The sequence below is a fragment of the Chiloscyllium punctatum genome, chromosome 34 (assembly GCF_047496795.1).
Source record: "Chiloscyllium punctatum isolate Juve2018m chromosome 34, sChiPun1.3, whole genome shotgun sequence".
NCBI classification, from domain to species: Eukaryota; Metazoa; Chordata; class Chondrichthyes; order Orectolobiformes; family Hemiscylliidae; genus Chiloscyllium; species Chiloscyllium punctatum.
Genome location: NC_092772.1, coordinates 34,182,849 through 34,203,021, shown reverse-complemented (window position 1 = coordinate 34,203,021; position 20,173 = coordinate 34,182,849). Strand labels below are relative to the sequence as shown.

Below are 20,173 nucleotides of genomic sequence, written 5' to 3'. Positions count from 1 at the left end.
GTATTGCCTTGGCATTCTATTTGCTGCCACAGATATTTATTCCCCTTACTATTGAATCTCCTATGACGATTGCCTTCCCACACTTTCTCCCGTGTAGCAGATCAAACAAATTTAGCTGTTACTGGTTTCTCCTGAGGCATTTCCCCCAAAAGCATTCAAAGGAGACAGTAGTTTTGCAGAATAAATATCACCAGGGGTTCCTGCAGTGCCTGGGAGAAAGTGAGGACTGAAGATGCTGGAATATCAGAGTTGAGAGTGTAATGCTGGAAAAGCACAGCAGTTCAGGCAACATTCAAGGAGCAGGAGAATCGATGTTTCGAGAAAGAGCCCTTCATCAGGAATGAGGCTTGTGAGCTGAGGGGGTAGGGGTATGGTAGCTGAGAGTGCGATAATTACGTGGAGGTGGGGATAATGGTGATTGTCGGAGAGATGGGTGGACTCCTCCATGACATTCTTGTCAAGTCCATGCCCCCTCACCAACCCACCCACCCCTCCTGGCACCTTCCTCTGCCACCACAGGAATTGCAAAACCTGCACCCACATCTCACCTCCGTCCAAGGCCCCAATGGAGCCTTCCACATCCGAGTTGAACCTGCACTTCCACACTATCATTTACTGCAACCGCAACTCCCAATGCGATTGTCTCTACTTTGGAGACAGGACACCTACTTGCAGAGCGCTTCAGGAAACATCTCGGGGATACCTGCACCCACCAACCCCACTGACCCGTGGCCAAACACTTCAATTCCCCCTCCCACTCCGCCAAAAACATGCAGGTCCTGGGCCTCCTCAATCGCTACACCCTAACCACCTGACGCCTGGAGGAAGAATGCCTCATCTTCCGCCTCGGGACTCTCCAATCACACAGCATCAATGTGACTTCACCAGTTTCTTCATTTTTCCTCTTCCAACCCAGCAACCTGTCCTACCTATCCACTCCACCCTCCTCTCTGACCTATCACCTTTAAGCTCACTTCCATCTACCCATTGTACTCTCAGCTACCTTCCCCACCCTGCTTCCCATTTATCTCTCCACCCCCTCAGCTCACAAGCCTCATTCCTTTTGAAGGGCTCTTGCCTGAAACGTCAATTCTCCTGCTCCTTAGATGCTGCCTGACCTGTGTTTTTGCAGCACTGCACTCCCTCGTTCCTGCAATGTCTGCTCAGTCCTCTTGCTCCTTCTGGTGGGCAGCCATTCCCTTTCAGTTAGTAGAGTCTTATCCTGTAGTGTGACCACCTTTAGCCGTACTGTCAACAATACTCTCAGCTTTGCAGATGCTCCACACACTCCACAGGGCTGCTCCAGCTCTGGGCTTCCAGGAGCAGCAACTGGAGACATTCTCTGGGAAATATGCCCAGCTTTCTGCCTAGAACAGAAAGAGCAAACCACAGCTCTGAGTTGATCTGATGTGGGGTAACCCCTTCTTTGAGTTAAACTATTAAAAGCCCTCTTAAAATCAAATAACATCAGTTGCTTTAGGGCTTTCCTTCTGTTGACCTTGTTAAAACAGAATAAACCTGTACAAACTATCAACCACAAAATACAGACTTTATGAATTACAAGTGTTAATCACTTGCTTCTGTTCTTGCTCAATCAGCAGCTTCCACTTATGCTGTATCACCTTTTTATATCCTGACATCCCTGCAGGTGTTCAGGTTCTGGATTGAGTCACTGTAATGCTGGGCTGCTCCTCTGAATGTCTTCCTGCTGCTCTGCTCTGTTCAGCTGCTCCTTGCCAAGTTCCCGCTGTCTCTGACCTCCAATTCTCTGTACTATCCGAGATCCTTAAAGTCACTAATTTCTGTTCTGGACAAGACCAGACCCCCAACCCTGCCAAAGTGTGTTATGGAGATAGCCTGGACTCGAACATTTTTAGAAAGGTAAGCGTAAGGCGCTGTATTCCAAATGTGATTTGATTGGTCCACCATTAAGCTTTAATCAAAACAGACTTTATTTGATTTTCATGTGGTAGAAATAGTGCAGGATAGATGGACTACAGATTTGTTGCATCGTCATCCCATTTCCTGCCCCCTTACCTCGCCCAGTCGAAGCTAAACACTTAGAGACACAGTATAGTTTTACCTCCTTCATCTTTATTCTGGGCCCCGGAGGGAGAGAGAACAATCATCCACGTGCACAGAGACATGGGTTCACTGCCTTCTCTGGAACAGAAGTTTCCCAATGAAATATAGTTATTTTTACAGGGAGGAGTAGCCAGATAAGCCAACATACATATTGGTTGGGTGACCATTACAATCAGCGACTGGCAATAGTAAAGATGAAGCCATCTGCTATTACACAATGAATAACTGGCTTCATACAATGAATACTTTTTACCTTGTTAAACTGATCTCGCATACTGAATGCTACCTCATCTTGTTAAATGGCTCTACATAATGACTGCTTTTCCACCTTGTTAACCCATTACCCTTGCCTCCAGCACCCCATTGTTAACTGAGTTCTTACCTGATCTGAGTCATGCTCAGCTGAACCTCTGGTTTCACAAAATTCAAAACTTAACTCTTGCTGTGCCCGCTTATACCCTATATACATTCTCACCATAGGTCGGCGCAACATTGAGGGCCGAAGGGCCTGTACTGTGCTGTAATGTTCTATGTTGTATAATAGTTAAAACAAACAGAACTGGCATAATTTAACAAGATAATGTATTATTAAACCACTAATCATCAACATTGGCAGCATCCCATTTACACACTCTCTTGGCAAAGGCAATTCAGCAACACTGTTATTAGTCTTACATATGATCTCTCTCCCATCCAGGAGAAAAAAAAACTCAAAAATAATATGCCCTTTTTTTGTTTTTTTTTCCCCAAGAGGAAGTAGCAGAGAATTGAAAACCTTTCTTCAGCAGCCAGCAAAAGCTTCCAACTTACTGAAAGCAAAATCAAAGTTCTTTTGGGTCTATATGAGACTGATCCCACCTGCTCATGACTCTCTTTTTTTGTCTTACTTTAGAAAGAACACAACCAGGGAGAACTCAAAGCTGTTTTCCAACTGCTTGTTTGAAGGAGATGTTTGCGTATTACTGTGATAACACCCCTCTACAAGAGAAGCAGTACAGAACGCATCTCTTTCAAGACGTAGTATCATATTCCCCTTCATGCCTCAAATTCTCCAAGACCTTTTTTTACATCAGAGTGTAGAAGTACTCACCACTGAGGAAAAAGGAGAGACTGATCATTTCCTGTCTCACCTATCTGCACTTACATTCTACTGCCACAAGGCAGTACTACAGAAGGCTTCTCTTTATGGTCCCGAATTCAAAGGTTTCTGAAACTAGGGACTTTTTCCCTAGTTTTCCCTGGAGGATGTTGAGGGGTGACTTTATTACAGGCTTATAAAGTCAGGAGAGGTATGAATGAGGTGAATGGCAGTTGTCTTTTCCCTAGGATTAGGTTATTTCAAGACAAGGGAGCATAGATTTAAGGTGCGAGGAGAAATATTTTAAAAAGACGTTCAGAGACCACTTATTTTACAGTGGTTCATATGAGGAATGAACTTCCAGAGAAAGTGGTAGAAACGGCTACAGTTACAAAGTTAAAAAGCAGTTCGATAAGTACAAGGATATGAAATGTTTGGAGCGATATGGGTCAAACGCAGGAAGGTGGAACCAGTTTAGAGATTCTGGTTGGCAGAGACTGGTTGGAGCGAGAGGTCTGGTTCCATCTGCATGACTCTATAACTGTATTAAACTGGTTGATAAATTAACCAGCTTTGGCTGATTATCTGTAAATTCCTGTCTTAAAGCTGAAATTTAACTGCACCCAGTTAGAAGAGCAACTTTTTTTTTGGATAATAGTTAGGTTTCTTGTTTTCTCGCCTTGGGCGGCAAGTGTCTTGAGTAAATCAAGTCCATCTTCCCTCTTCCTAAATGGTCTGCTTCTTATTTCTGGGACTGTGACTCTTTTTTGAGATTCTCTCCCACCCCTCACCTGAGCTATAGCCAGGGCAACAACTTTGCTGAATCTGCACTAATCAGGTCTGTAAGAAATTTGAATGCCTCAACAAGACCATCTCTCAATTTTTGGAACTCCAGAGAATACAGGGCCAGCCATCTCAATCTGTCCTCAGTAGGCAATCCTTCCAACACAGATCAGTCTTTTGAGGATTTCTTCATTCTCTGCAGATCATACAATCCCTACAGTGTGGAAACAGGCCCTTCATTGCCAGCAAGTGCACACCAACCCACCCAGACCCTATTACTTTATATTTACCCCTGATTAATGCACCTAACGTGCACATCCCTGAACACTATAGGCAATTTATCAAGGCCAATTCACCTAACCTGCATATCTTTGGATTGTCCAGGATATCTTGACAAGGAGACAAAAATCATAAACTATCCTCGAGCTGCAGTCTCACTAAAGCTCTATATAATTGCAGCAAGACTATGGTACTCCTTCAGTCAAGCCCACTTGCAAAAAATGGCCAACTTACCATTTGCATGTTTAAATCCAACACCTGACCCATCACCACAATCCTGAGTTGTACGGCCCTCAGTTAACTCTGTTTCTCTTGCCCTCAGCCAGTCCTGCTGAGTCTTTCCAGCATGTTTAGTTTTTAATTCTGATTTCCAGCATCTGCAGTACTTTGCATTTATTTCTTTGTCAAAGTAAACTGAATAACTATTTGAAGATGGAGGGGAATGAGACAGGTTGAGTAGCTTTTGCAGAGAACCAGCACTGACCAGAGGAGCTGAGTGGTCACCTTCTGTGTTATAACCACTTTATAGTTTACATTCCATTTCTGCACAGTTGTCAATCTTTAACTTCAATTTTGGAATGAAGTGAATAGCTTGCATTCCTCATTCATGACATAGCATTTCCAAAGTGCCTTTCAGCTTGTGAATTATTTTTCACTTAACCTGGAGGCAAAAGATAACAGTAAACCTGTGCAGAGCCAGTTCCTGCAAGCAATAATAAAATGAATGATCTGTTAAAAGTGTATGTAGTAGTGCAACGTTTTGTTGCACAAAGTCTTGACAGTGGGCCGCAAACTACTGTCTCAGTGTCGGGGACCCGGATTCAATTCCAGCCTCTGGCAACTGTCTGTGTAGTGTTTTCACATTGTCCCCATGTCTCTAAGTGCTCCTGTTTCCCCTCTCAATCCAGTGATGTGCAGGTTAGGTGAATTGGCCATGCTAAATTGACCATTGTGTTCAGGGATGTCTGGGTTTAGTCAGGGATAAATGGAGAGTAATAGGGTAAGGGAATGGGATGGATGGGTTGTTATCAGAGGGTCAGGGTGCACTTGTTGGGCCAAATGGCTTGTTTCCACACCAAGAATTCCATGAATACTGTCCAAACTCATTACCTCTAAACAAACCTTAAGTTAGTGCATCATTTACTTCAAGTGGTTATGAAGACATTTGGTACTTGCCTTTTATTAGCTGAGGCTTGGAGTTTAAGAGCAGGGAGTCAATTCTGAAACTGCACAAAAGGTTGGATAGGCCACAGCTAGAGTATTACATGTAATTCTGGAATCCATATTATAGGAGGAATGTGGTTGCACTGGAGAAGATAATGATGAGATTTACTAGGATGCTACCTGAGCTGGAGGGTTTCATTTATGAAGAGAGATTGTTTTAATTGGAGCAGAGGAGACAGAGGTGGATATGACTGAGATGTGTAAAATTATGAAAGGCATAGATGGAGTAGTAGATGGGAAGAACCCTTTCCCATGGTGGAGGGATCAGTAAATGGAACAGGCATGTTGGGCTGAAAAGCCTTTTTCTGTGCTGTAGATCTCTGATTGTAACCAGCGCACCTCATTCAAAGATTATATTAGTTGCATGAAAAGGTGAAGAATAGACTTGTAAGAATGATGCTGGTGTTGAGGATGTGAAACAGTTAGCCAAAATGTATCTAAGTTCTCCAGAATACATCAGTTTAGGTTAGGATTGTTGGACGTGTTGAAGACCCCAATTAAATGAATTGAAAGATAATTTCCCAGAGTTCCTGGATCACGATGCAGGCCAAGTCGACAGTGAAGAAGGATATCTAAGACCATAAGACATAGGAGCAGAAATTAGACCATTAAGATATTGAGTCTGCTCTGCCATTCAACCATGGCTGATCAGTTTGTCACCTCCATTCTCCTGCTTTCTCCCCATTATCCTTGATATTCAAAAACCTATCTCTCTGTCTCAAATATACTCAATGATCTGGCGTCTACAGCCTTCTGTGGCAATGAATTCCACAGATTTACCACTCTCTGGCTGAAGTTTCTCCTTATTTTCATTCTAAAAGGTCTTCCCTTTCCTCTAAGGCTATGCCCTCGGATTCTAGTTTCTCCTACCAATGGAAACATCTTTCCAACATCTCCTCTGACCAGGCCATTCAGTATTCTGTATGTTTCAATTGGATACCTCCAGGACCATTCTTCTGAATGTCTTCTGAACACGCTCCAGGGCCAGTACATCCTTCATGAGATATGGGAAGCAAAACTGCACACAACTCCAAATGTGCAAAGAGCTCTTGATCAGTTGGGTCAATGGGCTGAAGAACGGCAGATGGAGTTTAATTTGGATGAATGTGAAGTATTACATTTTGGTAAAACCAACAAGGGCAGGACTTATTTAGTTAAAAGTAGGACCTTGGGTAGTGTGGTAGAACAGAGTTACCTAAGGGTTCAAGTACATAATTCTTTGAATTTTGTATCAGATTTAGACAGGATGGTTTAGAAGGTGTTTAGTGCACTTGACTTCATTGTTCTAACCTTTTTGAGTGAGATTTGGGACATCATGTTAAGATAGTACAGGAGGTTGGAGAAGCTTTGTCTGGAGTACAGTGTCTGGTTCTAGTTGCCCAGTTATTGGAGGGTTATTATTGAGCTGGAGAGGGTTCAGAAAAAAAAATCAGGATTTTGCTGGGAATGGAGGGTTCGAGTTAACAGGAGAAGCTGGGATTTCTTTAATTGGAGTGTCGGACATTGAGGGGTGACCTTTATAGAGGTTTATAAAATCATAAAGGGGCATAGATGAGGTGAGTGACAGGTGCTTTTCCTTCAGGTTGAGGATTTCAAGAATAGTGGGCATGTTTTCAAAGTGAGAGGAGAGAGATTTAAAAGACACGAGGGACACTAGAGTGGTTTGTATGTGGAATGAACTTCCAGACGACGTGGTGGCTGCGGAAAAAACATACAAGATGGATAGATCAGCCGTGGTCTTAACAAGTGGCAGAGTAGGCTCGGCGGGCCAAATGGCCTACTCCTGCTTCTATTACTATGAATCTAATAGCTCATACCCTCTAATCAGGGCAGCATCCTGGTAAACCAGTTCTGCACCCTCTCCACATCTTTCCTGTGATGTGGCAACCAGCGTGGCCTGTGCAATGTCTTACATATTTTATGATACATATTTATTGAAAGACTCCCTGTTTCACCAAAATCTATTTACAGTCTACTGCAACAAAGTAACGCTCCATTGCAGGCAAGACAGCATTGATTGAGACCTCACCTTATGGCCGCCTAGTTCAAAGTCATCTGAAACTGGATTCACTTGGTTAACAAGCAGGGGGCTGGAAGAACACAGCAAGCCAACGTTTTGGGTGTAAACATTCTTCAGCACTAGGGGTAGGTGTAAGGGGAGCATCTAATTAAGATGCTACAGGAATTTGGTTCTTGACTGTTAGTGTCCCTCCAACAACTCGGGTCCTCCTCGTGCCACCTTCGTGATTGACTCAGTCCCTGTCAGGCGAAGGAACAGTCCTCTTCTGTTCTTTTTATGGTCAAAGTGATTTGCCTACACAGAAATCACTTTGCTCCAGAACTTTGCCAACTTACCTGATGTGCCAACATCTTATAATGTTCTGTTTCCATTGATAGTACTTACAAAGCCTCCTATCTTGAGGTATAGGCAAGCTTATCTATGTGGACTCCTAGCCTATCAACTTGGTTGTTAGGAAATAGAGTGAATATTTGAGGTCCAACAGTGATGTTTGTGGTGTCTGTCTTTTCTGCCAATTTGAGTCCCTGTCCATTTTTCATACCAACTGTCTCCTGCTAGTCAAACCAGTTCCCTGAGCAGGTCAATGATTTTCCCTCAGTCTGGTGGGTACCACATTTGTTAACAGACTCATCAAGTGCCTTTTCAAAATCCATATTGAAAACTTCCACAGATATTTTGCCGTCCACCATTTTAGCCACCCCTTCAACAAAAACGTTTTGTCAGGCATCAGACCCTTTACAAATCCACGCCAGCTCTCAGATCAGCAGAAAGATTCATGACACCTTCTATTACAATGCAGAGGTTGAACTCCTCTGTTATTTAAAACCAAACACCCAGCAAAGCTCGCCTTGCCTCATAATTGGTTTAAAATGTGAGTGACAGAGAGCTCCTAAATTCCATAATTTAAAAAAAATAACAATTTAGTTTTTCTAACTCTAATAGTGAACATTAAACAATAAATATTTGCAAATCCAAGACCCCTCTTTTTCTTACTACTTGCTATCTGACCCCAACTCTATACAAATAATATGCTGTTCCAATAACACACTTAGTAAACATTACATTGACTTAATCTCAAGATGGCAGTGCCTGGTGTCTTTGGTGTTTTGACTCTTCCAGCTGCTAATCTCCCTGGGTCATCGTCTTCTTTTTTACTGTGAGAATGTTTCACGTGAAAAGGTACCTTTTTGATAGATTGTCCTCTAATTTCTTTGAGGACAAGATGTTAGATGGGCAGTTAGCTGTCCAGCTCTACAGCAGTTGCTCACTTCTCAGTGGTAGTTGCTGTCCCTTAATTTTCAAAATACTGTGTTTCTATACCCCCATGACACATTAGGTTCTTATAATTTGATTGGTTTCCAGGTGTCAGAACAATAAAATTTAAATTACAATGGCTTTTGGTATCCTGGGTATAATTTAAACTAACTGGTTAAATTCAAATTGTTGTCAAAACAACCAAATCTCAGGGATCCATTCAACAGCCAATTGTTACATCTGGAACAGCCTGATCTTTAGCTCGGAACTGACTGTATTTTAAATTCAGAAACATGTATCGTCGTGACCATACATGTTTTCGATTTTGTAACACTACCATTAATTACAGGCTCCAGTAATTCCCCAACAATGAATGTTAGGCAACTGGCCCTGAATTCCCTGGTTGCTCTTTCTCATTTTGCTTCAAAATATGCATCATGTTCCAATCTAATTGAAGGGTTCCCAAACACAGTGAAATTTCTAACATCATAGAAAGGATGTCTGTAATGTCGTTACTGACTTCCTTTAAAGCTGTGGCCATCGATCAATCAATTGTGCAACCGTTTTCTTCCTTGTTATTAAATTGAGCGAGTCCTATCTTTGACTGCAAGACATATTGCCAACAAAAGTTCCAGGCAAACTCAAAATTCGTGACCTTTCTGACTTCTGCTGGCCTGCTAGTCTCTACCTATCTGAAAGGGAAACCCAACCAATAATACTATTATGCTTTTGCAGCATGCTTGTCCAGTCTCCTATTTTAAACTCTACTCCATGATTATTCCTTAATTTTACCCCCAAAAGTCCCCACTCTCTGCTTACTGCTTTTTCATTCTCCAAGTTTAATTTTCATCTTTTATTGTTTTAAGCCTCTTGTCCTTGTCAACCAAATTCACACAGCTTCCTTGGAAAACTTGTAACTGAGTGCTTGTTGTTTTGCATGTTCTGACTATGAGCGGCTTTGTTTCTACATTAGCTATCATGTTTTAAATGAGAGTTTGCACTTGTTGGTCATTCAGTTCCTCCCTCCTATTTTATGCATTTATTTGGTCCACTTACCTAATACTTTGCATTTTGTGACAAGAGCATTTGAGTACCAGAGCAAAGAAGCCTTGCTTCAGTTGTAAGGGACACTAAGACTACTGCTGGAGTATTGTCTGCAGTTTCTATTCCCCTTGCCTGAGGAAAGACAAAGTTCGCACACAAGGAGTGTAGTGGAAACTGGGACAGTACTTTTAGGAGCGCTCAAAGAAATGGAGGCTTTATGTTCCACAGTTTACAAGAATGAGAGGTGAGCTGAATTTTGTAAACTCTCAATGGATGGATGTTTCTTCAGGCTGAGCAAGTCTGGAGGAGAAAGTGAGGACTGCAGATGCTGGAGATTAGAGTCGAGAGTGTGTTGTTGGGAAAGCACAGCAGGCCAGGCAGCATCCGAGGAGCAGGAGAATGGACATTTCGGGCATGAACTCCTCATCAGCCCTTCACCATTTCTGATGAAGGGCTTAGGCCTGAAACGGCGATTCTCCTGCTCATCGGGTGATGCCTGACCTGCTGTGCTTTCCTCGCAACACTCTCTCTTGACTCTGAGCAAGTCTGGAACCGGGAGCACAGCCTCAGAATAAGAGGTAGTCCACTTTGGGCTAGGACTATTTCTTTGTTTAGAGGGTGGTGAATCTTTGAAATTCCCTACTCTAGAGGGATGTGGAAGCTCAGTTATTGAATATGTTCTCCTGTGGATAAATTACATTAGTTACCTTTTTTTTAATTTGGTTACTTATTAAGAAATCTCAGTTAATCAAATATTGAAACAATGATTTAAACTTTATTGCATGTAGCAACCGAACTAAGACCCCTCAAGTAAGCAAGTTCAGCCTCTCAACTTAACTTGGCTATTATCTAATCAATAGTGGAATTTAGCTACAATTTCAACTAACAATGTCTTTCTCTGGAAGCGTCCAAGGTTTGAGCCACGTGCAGTGCTTTCCAAGTTCTGTTAATTAAGGGTTCTAGTGTTTGGATTTTTACAGACTTTTGTGCTTCAGGTATACGATGTGATATTATCGATGATTCTTTTCGTTTCGATTCTTTCGTCCAAAATATTGCAAGTTTGCAGCTTGCTGCCCGATCAGACTTGCTCCTTGTCACATTTAGCCTTTAACTGTCAGTTTTGAAGATGTAGCTTTCTCGCAGATAACTCCTTAAATTTTTCTGCAGGGCAGTCCTATGTCCTTGTGACATAGGCCAATTATCAAGGAGATTTCAAGCCATTTTATTCATGTAGGTTTGACTCCCCCTTTTTTTGCTAGTCATGGCGAATTCAAACAAAGAATAATACAGCATAGAAACAGGCCCTTGGGCCCTCCAAGCCTATGCCCATACATTTTTGCTCTTCCATTCGAAAAATGTCTTCACTTACAGGATCCCTCTTCCTTTCCTATTCATGTATTCATCTATGTGCTACTTGAATGCTGCTATGGTGTCTGGTCCCACTGCCACCTCTGACAGCATGTTCCAGGCACTCGCCACCGTCCTATGGGAAAACTTGCCCTCACATACCTCTTTTTTTTTTTAAAAATCCCACCCCACACCTTGAACCTGTGTCCCCTAGTAATTTACCCCTCCACCTTGGGAAGAAGCCTCATATTTTCCACTCTATCCTTGCCATTCACAGTCTTTAAAGCTTTTATCAGGTAACCCCTCCACCTCCTGCAATCCAGTGAAAATGAACCCAAACTTCCTTCATAGCTAAGATCACCCCATACCAGGCAACAATCTGGTAAATCTTTCTGTACCATCTCCAAAGCATTCACATCCTCCTGGAAGTGTGGTTACCAGAATTGTACGCAATTTTCCAAGTATGGCCTAAACAAAATTCTGCAAAACTGCAGTATAACTTTCCCATCCTTGTATCCGATGTCTTCTCCAATGAACGCAGACCTTTACTTTTTTAACCACTGTAAATACATTAAACTTCTCCATCATTTCCTTTTGGATATCCTCGCATGCCAAGGTGCCAGGCTATCCAATCCAGCTAAATAAAACTTGAAAGAACTGCACATGCTGTCACTCAAAACAAAAACAGAAGTTGCTGGAAAGGCTCAGCAGGTCTGGCGGTTTCTGTGCAGAGAAATCAAAGTTAACGTTTCAGGTCCGGTGGCCCTTCCTCAGAATTCGGTTCTGAGGGAAGGTCATTGGACCCAGAACATTAACTTTGATTTCTCTTCACAGAGATACTGCCAGACCTGCTGAGCTTTTCCAGCAACTTTTGTTTTTGTGTCCAATTCAGCTGTCCACATACCAGTCTTTTTCCCAAGTCTTGACTGACAGCAAGTATGTCGTACCTCTTGAATATGATCAGTTGATGTAGATTATTGTGGATTTACCCCCACCTCTCCAACACACACACTTCCAATCCTTGGTTTAAAAATCACACAACACCAGGTTATAGTCCAACAGGTTGATTTGGAAGCACACTAAAAAAATGTTTTGTGATTTACACATGAAAGAAGTGAAACTATCACTGTATTCTAACAGATGAAAGGCTTAACAGACCATCAGTTTTTTAATGTATAACTTCAGTTACATCACACTGTAAATTTTTGCTCTAAATTCTGTGTTATGATTGAGCCCTCCACTATCACCTGATGAAGGAGCATCGCTCCGAAAGCTAGTGTGCTTCCAATTAAACCTGTTGGACTATAACCTGGTGTTGTGTGATTTTGAACTTTGTACACCCCAGTCCAACACCGGCATCTCCAAATCTTGGTTAACATGTGTATTATTAGATACATTAATGCCACCTGAGGCATGGAGCAAAATTTCCACTTAGTGTTTTGAACAGAGATTAGTCAGACTGGGGTTAATTTTCTTTCAAGCCGATTGAAAAGGGGATGTGATTGAAATGTGTACATTTACGAGAAGCAAAGATGGGTGTGGGCATAGATTTGGTGGCACAGTTGCCCAGTGGTTAGCACTGCTGCCTCACAGTGCCAGGCACCTGTGTTCAATTGCAGCCCCGGGCAACTGTCTTTATGGGTTTCTCCACATGCTCCGGTTTCCTCCCATAATTCAAAGATGTTCCAGTTAGGTGAATTGGCTATGCTAAATGCCCATAATATTTAGTGATGTGTAGGTTAGGTGCATTAGTCAGGGGAATGGGTCTGGTTGGGCTACTGTTCAGAGGGTCGGTGAGGACGTGTTGGGTCAAAAGGTCTGTTTCCACAATGAAGGGAGTCTATGATTCTGTGATAGGTAGACAGGAAGGAACATTTCCCCTTTGGTCTCTGGATTATTGACCAGGGCCGTACATTTAAGGGAGGGGACAGAAGGTTTGGAGCAGATGTGAGAGAAACATTTTCACCCAGAGTGTGATGGGCATCTGGAACTGACTACCTGTAATGGTAGATGTTGAAAGCCTCAATCTTATTCTTCAAATGAATGATATTATGTTACTGCAGAGTTGAAGGCCTCATAATATTATCACTAGACTATTAATCCAGAAACTCCACTAGTGTTCTGGAGACCTGAGTTTGAATCCTGCCATTACAGGTTGTTGAATTTGAAACCAGAATTTATGGAATTAAGAAGTTATTGCCATAGTGTTAAGGGTTTAGGTGGAGAGGAATTTGTGTGTACAAGAAAACGTTCTCATTCAGTATGTGGATGTACTATGAGAGAAGCTGCAAAACTTGACCTATCCTTGGGAAATAAGGCCAGGTAGGTGACCGAGATGTCAGTGGAGGTGCACTTTGGGGCCAGCGTCCATAATTTTATTAGTTTTGAAGTAGTGATAGAAGATGATAGACCAGACCTACAAATGGAACTTTTGAGGAAGGCCAATTTTGATGGTATTAGGCAAGAACTTTCAAAGGTTGACTGGGAGTAGATGTTAGCAGGTAAAGCAATGGCTGGAAAATGGGAAGCCTTCAAAAATGAGATAACAAGAGCCTAGAGACAGTATGTTCCTGTTTGGGTGAAAGGCAAGACTGGTAGGTGTAGGGAATGCTGGATGACTAGACAAATTGACGTTTTGGTTAAGAAAAATAAGGAAGCATGTCCGGTATAGAAGGCAGAGATCGAGGGAATCGTTAGCATATACAGGCAGTCGAAGTATATTTAAGGGGGAAATCTGGAGGGCAAAAAGGGGACATGAGATAGCTTTGGCAAATGGGGTTAAGGAAAATCCAAAGGGATTTTATAAATGCAATAAGAGCAAAAGGGTAACTAGCGACAGAATAGGGCCCCTCAAAAATCAGCAAGGCAGCCTATGTGTGGAACCGCAGGAGATGGGGCAGAATTGAGTATTTTGCATCAGTGTTTACTGTGGAGAAGGACTTTGTTATAGAATGTGGGGAAATAGATGGTGATGTCTTGACAAATGTCGATATTGCAAAGGGGGAAGTGCTGGATGTCTTCAAACACATGTGGATAAATCCCCAGGACCTGATCAAGTGTACCCTACAACTTTATGGGAAGCTATGGAAGTGATTGTTGGGTCCCCTGCTGAGATATATTTGTACCATTGATAGTCACAGGTGAGGCAGTGGAAGACTGGAGGTTGGCTAATGTGGTGCCACTATTTAAGAAAGGTGGTAAGGAAAAGCCAGATAACTGCCAATGAGCCTGACATCAGTGGTGGGCAAGTTGTTGGAGGGAATCCTAGGGACAGGATTTACACATTTGGAAAGGCAAGAATTCAATAGTGATAGTCAACATGGCTTTGTGCTTGGGAAATGATGTCTCACGAGCTTGATTGAAATTTTTGAAGAAGTCACAAAGATGTATGGTGGATGTGAGATATAGACTTTTGTAAGACACTTGAAAAGGTTCCTCATGGTATACTGGTGAGCAAAGTTAAATCTCATAGAATACAGGAAGAACTAGCCATTTGAATACAGAACTGGTTTGAAGGTAGAAGACAGGGTGCTGATGAAGGTTTGCTTTTCAGACTGGAGGCCTGTGACCAGTAGTGTGCCACAAGGATCAGTGCTGGGTCTGCTGCTTTTTGTCATTTTATATAAATGATTTGGATGTGAACATAGGAGGTACAGTTAGTAAATTTGCAGATGACACCAAAATTGGAGGTGTAGTGGACAGTGAAGAAAGTTACCTCAGTACGACGGGATCTTGATCAGATGGGCCAATGTGCTCAGGAGTGGCAGATGGAGGTTAATTTAGATAAATGTGAGGTGGTATATTTTGGAAAGGCAAATCGCAACAGGGCTTGTGCACTTAATGGTGAGGTCTCGGGGTGTGTTGCTGAACAAAGACCTCTGAGCGCAAGTTCATAGATACTTGAAAGTAGAGTTGCAGGTAGATAGGACAGTGAGGAAGGCATTTGGTATGCTTTCCTTTATTGGTCAGTGTATTGACTTTAGGAGTTGGGAGGTCATGTTGTGGCCATGGTTCGGACATTGGTTCGGTCAGTTTTAGAATATTGCGTGCCAATCTAGTCTCCCTCCTATCGGAAGGATGTTGTAAAATGTGAAAGGGTTCAGAAAAGATTTGTAAGGATATTGCCAGGGTTTTGAGCTACAAGGACAGGCTGAATAGGCTGGGCTGTTTTTCCCTGGAGCATCAGAAGCTGAGGGGTGACCTTAGAGGTTTATAAAATCATGAGAGGTATGGATAGGGTAAATAGACCAGGTGTTTTCTGTGGGGTGTGGAAGTCCAGAACTAGAGGGCATAAGTTTAGGGTGAAAGGGGAGAAATTTAAAAGGGACGTAAGGGGCAACTCTTTTACACAGTGGTTTTGTGTGTGGAATGAGCTGCCAGAGGAAGTGGTAGAGACTGGTACAATTACAGCATTTAATAGGCATCTGGATAGGTATATGAATAGGAAGGATTTGGAGGAATATGGGCTAAGTGATGGCAAATGGGACCAGATTAAGTTAGGATTTCTGGTCGGAATGCACAAGTTGGATCAAAGGGTTTGTTTCCATGTTGTATGTCTCTGTGATTCTGCTCAAGACCATGAAAACTGTCGATTGACGACAACAACAACTCATCTGGTTCACTAATGTCCTTCAGGGAAGGAATCTGCCATCCTCACCTGGTCTGGCCTTCATGTGACTTCAGGTGTGCAACAATGTGGTTAAGTCTCATGTGCCCTCTGAAATAGCTGAGCAAGCAAGCCACGCAGTTCAAAGGCAATTAAGGATAGGCAATAAATGCTGGCCAGCTAGTGACGCCCACATTCCATGAGTAAATAAAAAAAACTTGACAAGGCTGTGGGCCAAGCGCTACAAAATGGAATTTGCATTGTTGTCATCAGAGATCCACAGTATGGAGACAGATGCTTCAGTTCAACTTTTCCATGCCAACTAGGTATTCTAAATAAATCTTGTTCTGTTTGCCAGCACCTGGCCCACATCCCTCTAAGCCCTTCATATTTGTACTCTATACCCATCCAGATGCCTTTTTTAAATGTTGTAACTGGCAACTCATTCCATACACACACACACGACATTATGCATGGAAAAAGGTGCCTCTTCGATCCTTTTTAAATCTTTCCCCTCTCTCACCTTAAACCTATGTCCTCTAGTTTTGGACTTCTCCACCCTTGCACCTTGGGGAAATGACCTTGTCTATTCACCCTATCCATGCCCCTCATGATTCTATAAACCTCTATAAGGTCACGCCTCTGCCTCCGATGTTAAGGGAAAATAGCCCCAGCCTATTCAGCCTCTCCCTCCAGCCCTGTCAACATCCTTGTAAATCTTTTCTAAACCGTTACGTTTCACCACATTCTTCCTGTAGCAGGGAGACCAGAATTGCACACAGTATTCTAAAACTGGCTTAACCAATGTCCTGTGTAGTTGCAACATGACCTCCCAACTCCTGTACGTAACGCACTGATGAATAAAGGCAAAACAAACACCACCATCAAACACCGTCCTATCTACTTGTTAGGTCGTTGTTTTGACTGGTACAGATGTGATGGGCCAAATAGCCTTTTTCTGAGCTGTAGCTCTCTCATTATATGACCCTTCTGTATTGTTTTAACATCACTTCCTGGGACGTTAATATCATTGGCAAGGCCAGTATTTGTGACCCATTCTGAATTGCCCTTGAGAAAGTGATGGGAAGTCTTTCTTAAAGCTCTGCAGTTACTGTGCTGTTGTAACACCCTGGAGAAAGTGAGGACTGCAGATGCTGGAGATCAGAGCTGAAAATGTGTTGCTGGAAAGGCACAGCAGGTCAAGCAGTATCCAAGGAGCAGGAATCCTGAAGAAGGGCTCATGCCCGAAACGTTGATTCTCCTGCTCCTTGGATGCTGCCTGACCTGCTGTGCTTTTCCAGCAACATACTTTCAGCTGTTGTAACACCCACACTAGCTAGGAAGAGTGTTCTAGGGTATTAACCTAGTGAAATGAAGTGATACTGATGTTCCAAGTAGGGATAATACGATGGGATTAAATCAGTTTTTCTTGACTGTTGGGAGTCAACATCCTGAAATTCCCTACACTAAAAACTCTGGGCATTACGGCATCATGTTCAAATAATGATCAAAATCAGTGAGTGGCAAAAATAGCTTCTTTATTCAGAAACCGCAAGTAGCACAAGTTCGAGGTACCAATAGAATCCTGAAATACAGTTGTCACATGAGCCTTTTTATGCACTGTTCTTACCATAGTAATGGAATTTTAATATATGTTACATTGTTTTATCTATGGTACACAAAGGTTTGAGGGGCTTCTGTCCTGGGAGGCAGGAGATAGGTTAAAGCGTGTCAAATGCTGGCTGCTACTTCTGATAGGATTGAGTGTCTGTCCAGTCTGCTTGCATAATTAAGAAGTGTTAGTCCTTCTGCCTTTTAAGTTAATGAACAAGTGCTCTAAGTTAGAAATTGTACCTATATCTAATAAAAAAATAAAGATTATTAAATTGATTATCGTAGTTGGATTGTGAGGTTTGTCTACTATTTGCCAGTGTGAGTTTCATTCATTCATGTGATTTCATGGAAGCGCTGCTTTGACAGTTTCTTAAAGGGCTAATGGCCCAGTTTAAAAGATATTTTAACAAGTACATACTAATTCGGGAAACTGTTTGTCCTGTAATCTATTCCGGTCTGAGAGACGGTTGATAAGGGCTAATTAATGTTATAATCTTTCATGGAGACTTGATGGCAGTCATGATATTGGTCTGTACGCTACACTTCGTCAGAGGTAGCAAGGGCTGATAAGGTGTGAATGGGCTTGAAAAGGCTGTTTTGATTAGACAAAATTAAAAAAAAAACCTTTCTGTGTCGTGATAGTAAAATATACTACAGAACTGGAGTTTTATTAATGAATGAATGAAACAGTGTTCGAGTAGGGAGTTATGCATGAATGAAACATGAACACAGTATTCACTTGTGAGTGGGTTAGTGAAGGAGATATTAATACTGGGTTTCCATTCATTCATGAATATAGCGAGCTGGTGAGAGGGTTAAAGATAACCTAAACCACCACATCTCACAGCATACCTTGCCCTACATGGACTGCAGTATTTGAGTGTCTCATTAGCACCTTCCCTTGGGCAGTTAGGGGGATGGTCAATAAATGCTGGCACAATCAGCATTGCCAACATGTTGGGATAATTTTTTTGAAAAAAGAGGACTTGCCCTCAGATTCAAGGTAACTGCATCAGAGGTATTCAAGGAGGCTAATCTTACAATCACAAACTCCCACATATTTTAGTTCAAACAGACATTGGTCTCCCTTAACTCAGTCTATGCTGAAACCATATTTCTTTTAAATTCTTCTTTTGTTTTGTTTCTCCTTCATCCTTCCTGCTACAAACATTAAACAGGGGACAGATATTGAAGGTAATTTGTCTTATTGGCATGAACCACTTGCTAAATATTCAAGGCGGATGGCCTCACTGCACCAAATGCTCACACTTTCCAAATTCCCAACTTCCTTCACACTCCAATAATTTCCTGGCCTCTGTGTGTGATGGCTTTGTGTATTTTTTGTCAGTTATGGCTACAACCTACCCAACTTCTACCCCTTTTTGGTAAATGCTAACAGTCGCCTCAGGCGACTGACTGTGTGGAGTTTGCACGTTCTCCCCGTGTCTGCGTGGGTTTCCTCCCACAGTCCAAAGATGTGCAGGCCAGGTGAATTGGCCATGCTAAATTGCCCATAGTGTTAGGTAAGGGGTAAATGTAGATGTAGGGGTATGGGTGGGTTACGCTTCAGCGGGGCGGTGTGGACTTGTTGGGCCGAAGGGCCTGTTTCCATACTGTAAGTAATCTAATCTAATCTAATCTAATCTAATCTAGTTCTTGCAGAGGGAAGCGAGAGTTGACCTTGCAGGTCACTGACCTTCCACAAGAACGTACAGCCCAGTGGCTCAGTGGTTCGCACTGCTGTTTCACAACTGCAGGGACAGTGGTTCAATTCTAACCTCGGGCGACTGACTGTGGAGGTTGCACATTCTCTCTCTGTCTGGGTGGGTTTCTCCCGGGTGTTGCGGTTTTCTCCCACAATCCAAAGATGTGCAGGTTATGTTAATTGACCATGCTTAATTGCCCAGTGGTGTGTCCAGGGATGTGCAGGCTAGGTGGGTTAGCCATGTTGACAATTCAGGAGCAGAAGTTGGCTGGATGGGATGTGCTTTAATGGATCAGCTTAGATTCGATGGGCTGAATGGCCTGTATCTGCACGGTGGAGATGATGATTCTGTGAAAAGCTCCCTTTTCCATTTATAGATGCTACTGCTGCTGTGTGCCATCTGTGCCAGGCCATCCTGCTCCACTCTCCCTGCATCTGACTCACAGCCCTTTTTGTTACAGCCGCTGGCCATACTGGCAGTAGGGGAATGGTGGTTGGGGAGGGTGGTGGGATAATCACTAGATTGTTCATCCAAGAGACCCAGGTAATATTCCGTGGACACTGGTTCAAACTCTGCCTTGACACATGATGGAATTTTTTTAAAAGTCCAGAATTAAGAGTCTTATGATCATTAACTCAATGTTGACTGTCAGACAAATCCAGTCTGAATCACAGATATCCTTAAGGGAAGGAAATTGCCATCTTTACCCAGTCTAGCCTACATGGTGTGGCATGGTGGTTCAGTGGTTAGCATTGCTGCCTCACAGCACCAGGGACCTGGGTTTGATTCCAGTCTCTGGCTATTGGCCTTGTAGAGTTTGCACACTCTCCCCGTGTCTTTGTAGGTTTCCTCTGGGAGCTCCAGTTTCCTCCCACAATGCAAGGATGTGCAGTTTAGGTGCATGCTGCATTGCCCAAAAAGTTCAAGGATGTGTGGGCTAGGTGCATCAGTCGAGAGAAAATATAAGGATAATAAGGTGGGGGAATGGGTCTGGGTGGGTTACTCTACAGAGGGTTGGTGTGAACTTGTTGGGCCAAAGGGCCTGTTCCACACTGTAGGGATTCTATGACATGTGAGGCCTGACCCACAGCAACACAGTTGATTCTTAACTACGTTCTGGGCAATTGGGGATG

The 20,173-nt window shown here is 42.8% G+C and overlaps 1 protein-coding gene across 2 annotated transcripts in view; it reads left to right on the top strand.

Annotated features, from left to right (window-relative positions):
* LOC140458793 (uncharacterized) overlaps positions 1–20,173 on the top strand; it is a 39,836-nt gene that overhangs the window by 14,713 nt on the left and 4,950 nt on the right. The window contains exon 3 of one of the 2 annotated variants that reach the window (XM_072553431.1): positions 1,649–1,881. The exons of the other annotated variant lie outside the window; for it this stretch is intronic. Within the exon in view, the coding sequence (XP_072409532.1) occupies positions 1,678–1,881 (204 nt within the window). The 5' untranslated portion in view covers positions 1,649–1,677. The remainder of the gene's footprint in view (positions 1–1,648; positions 1,882–20,173) is intronic. 2 annotated transcript variants of the gene reach the window in all.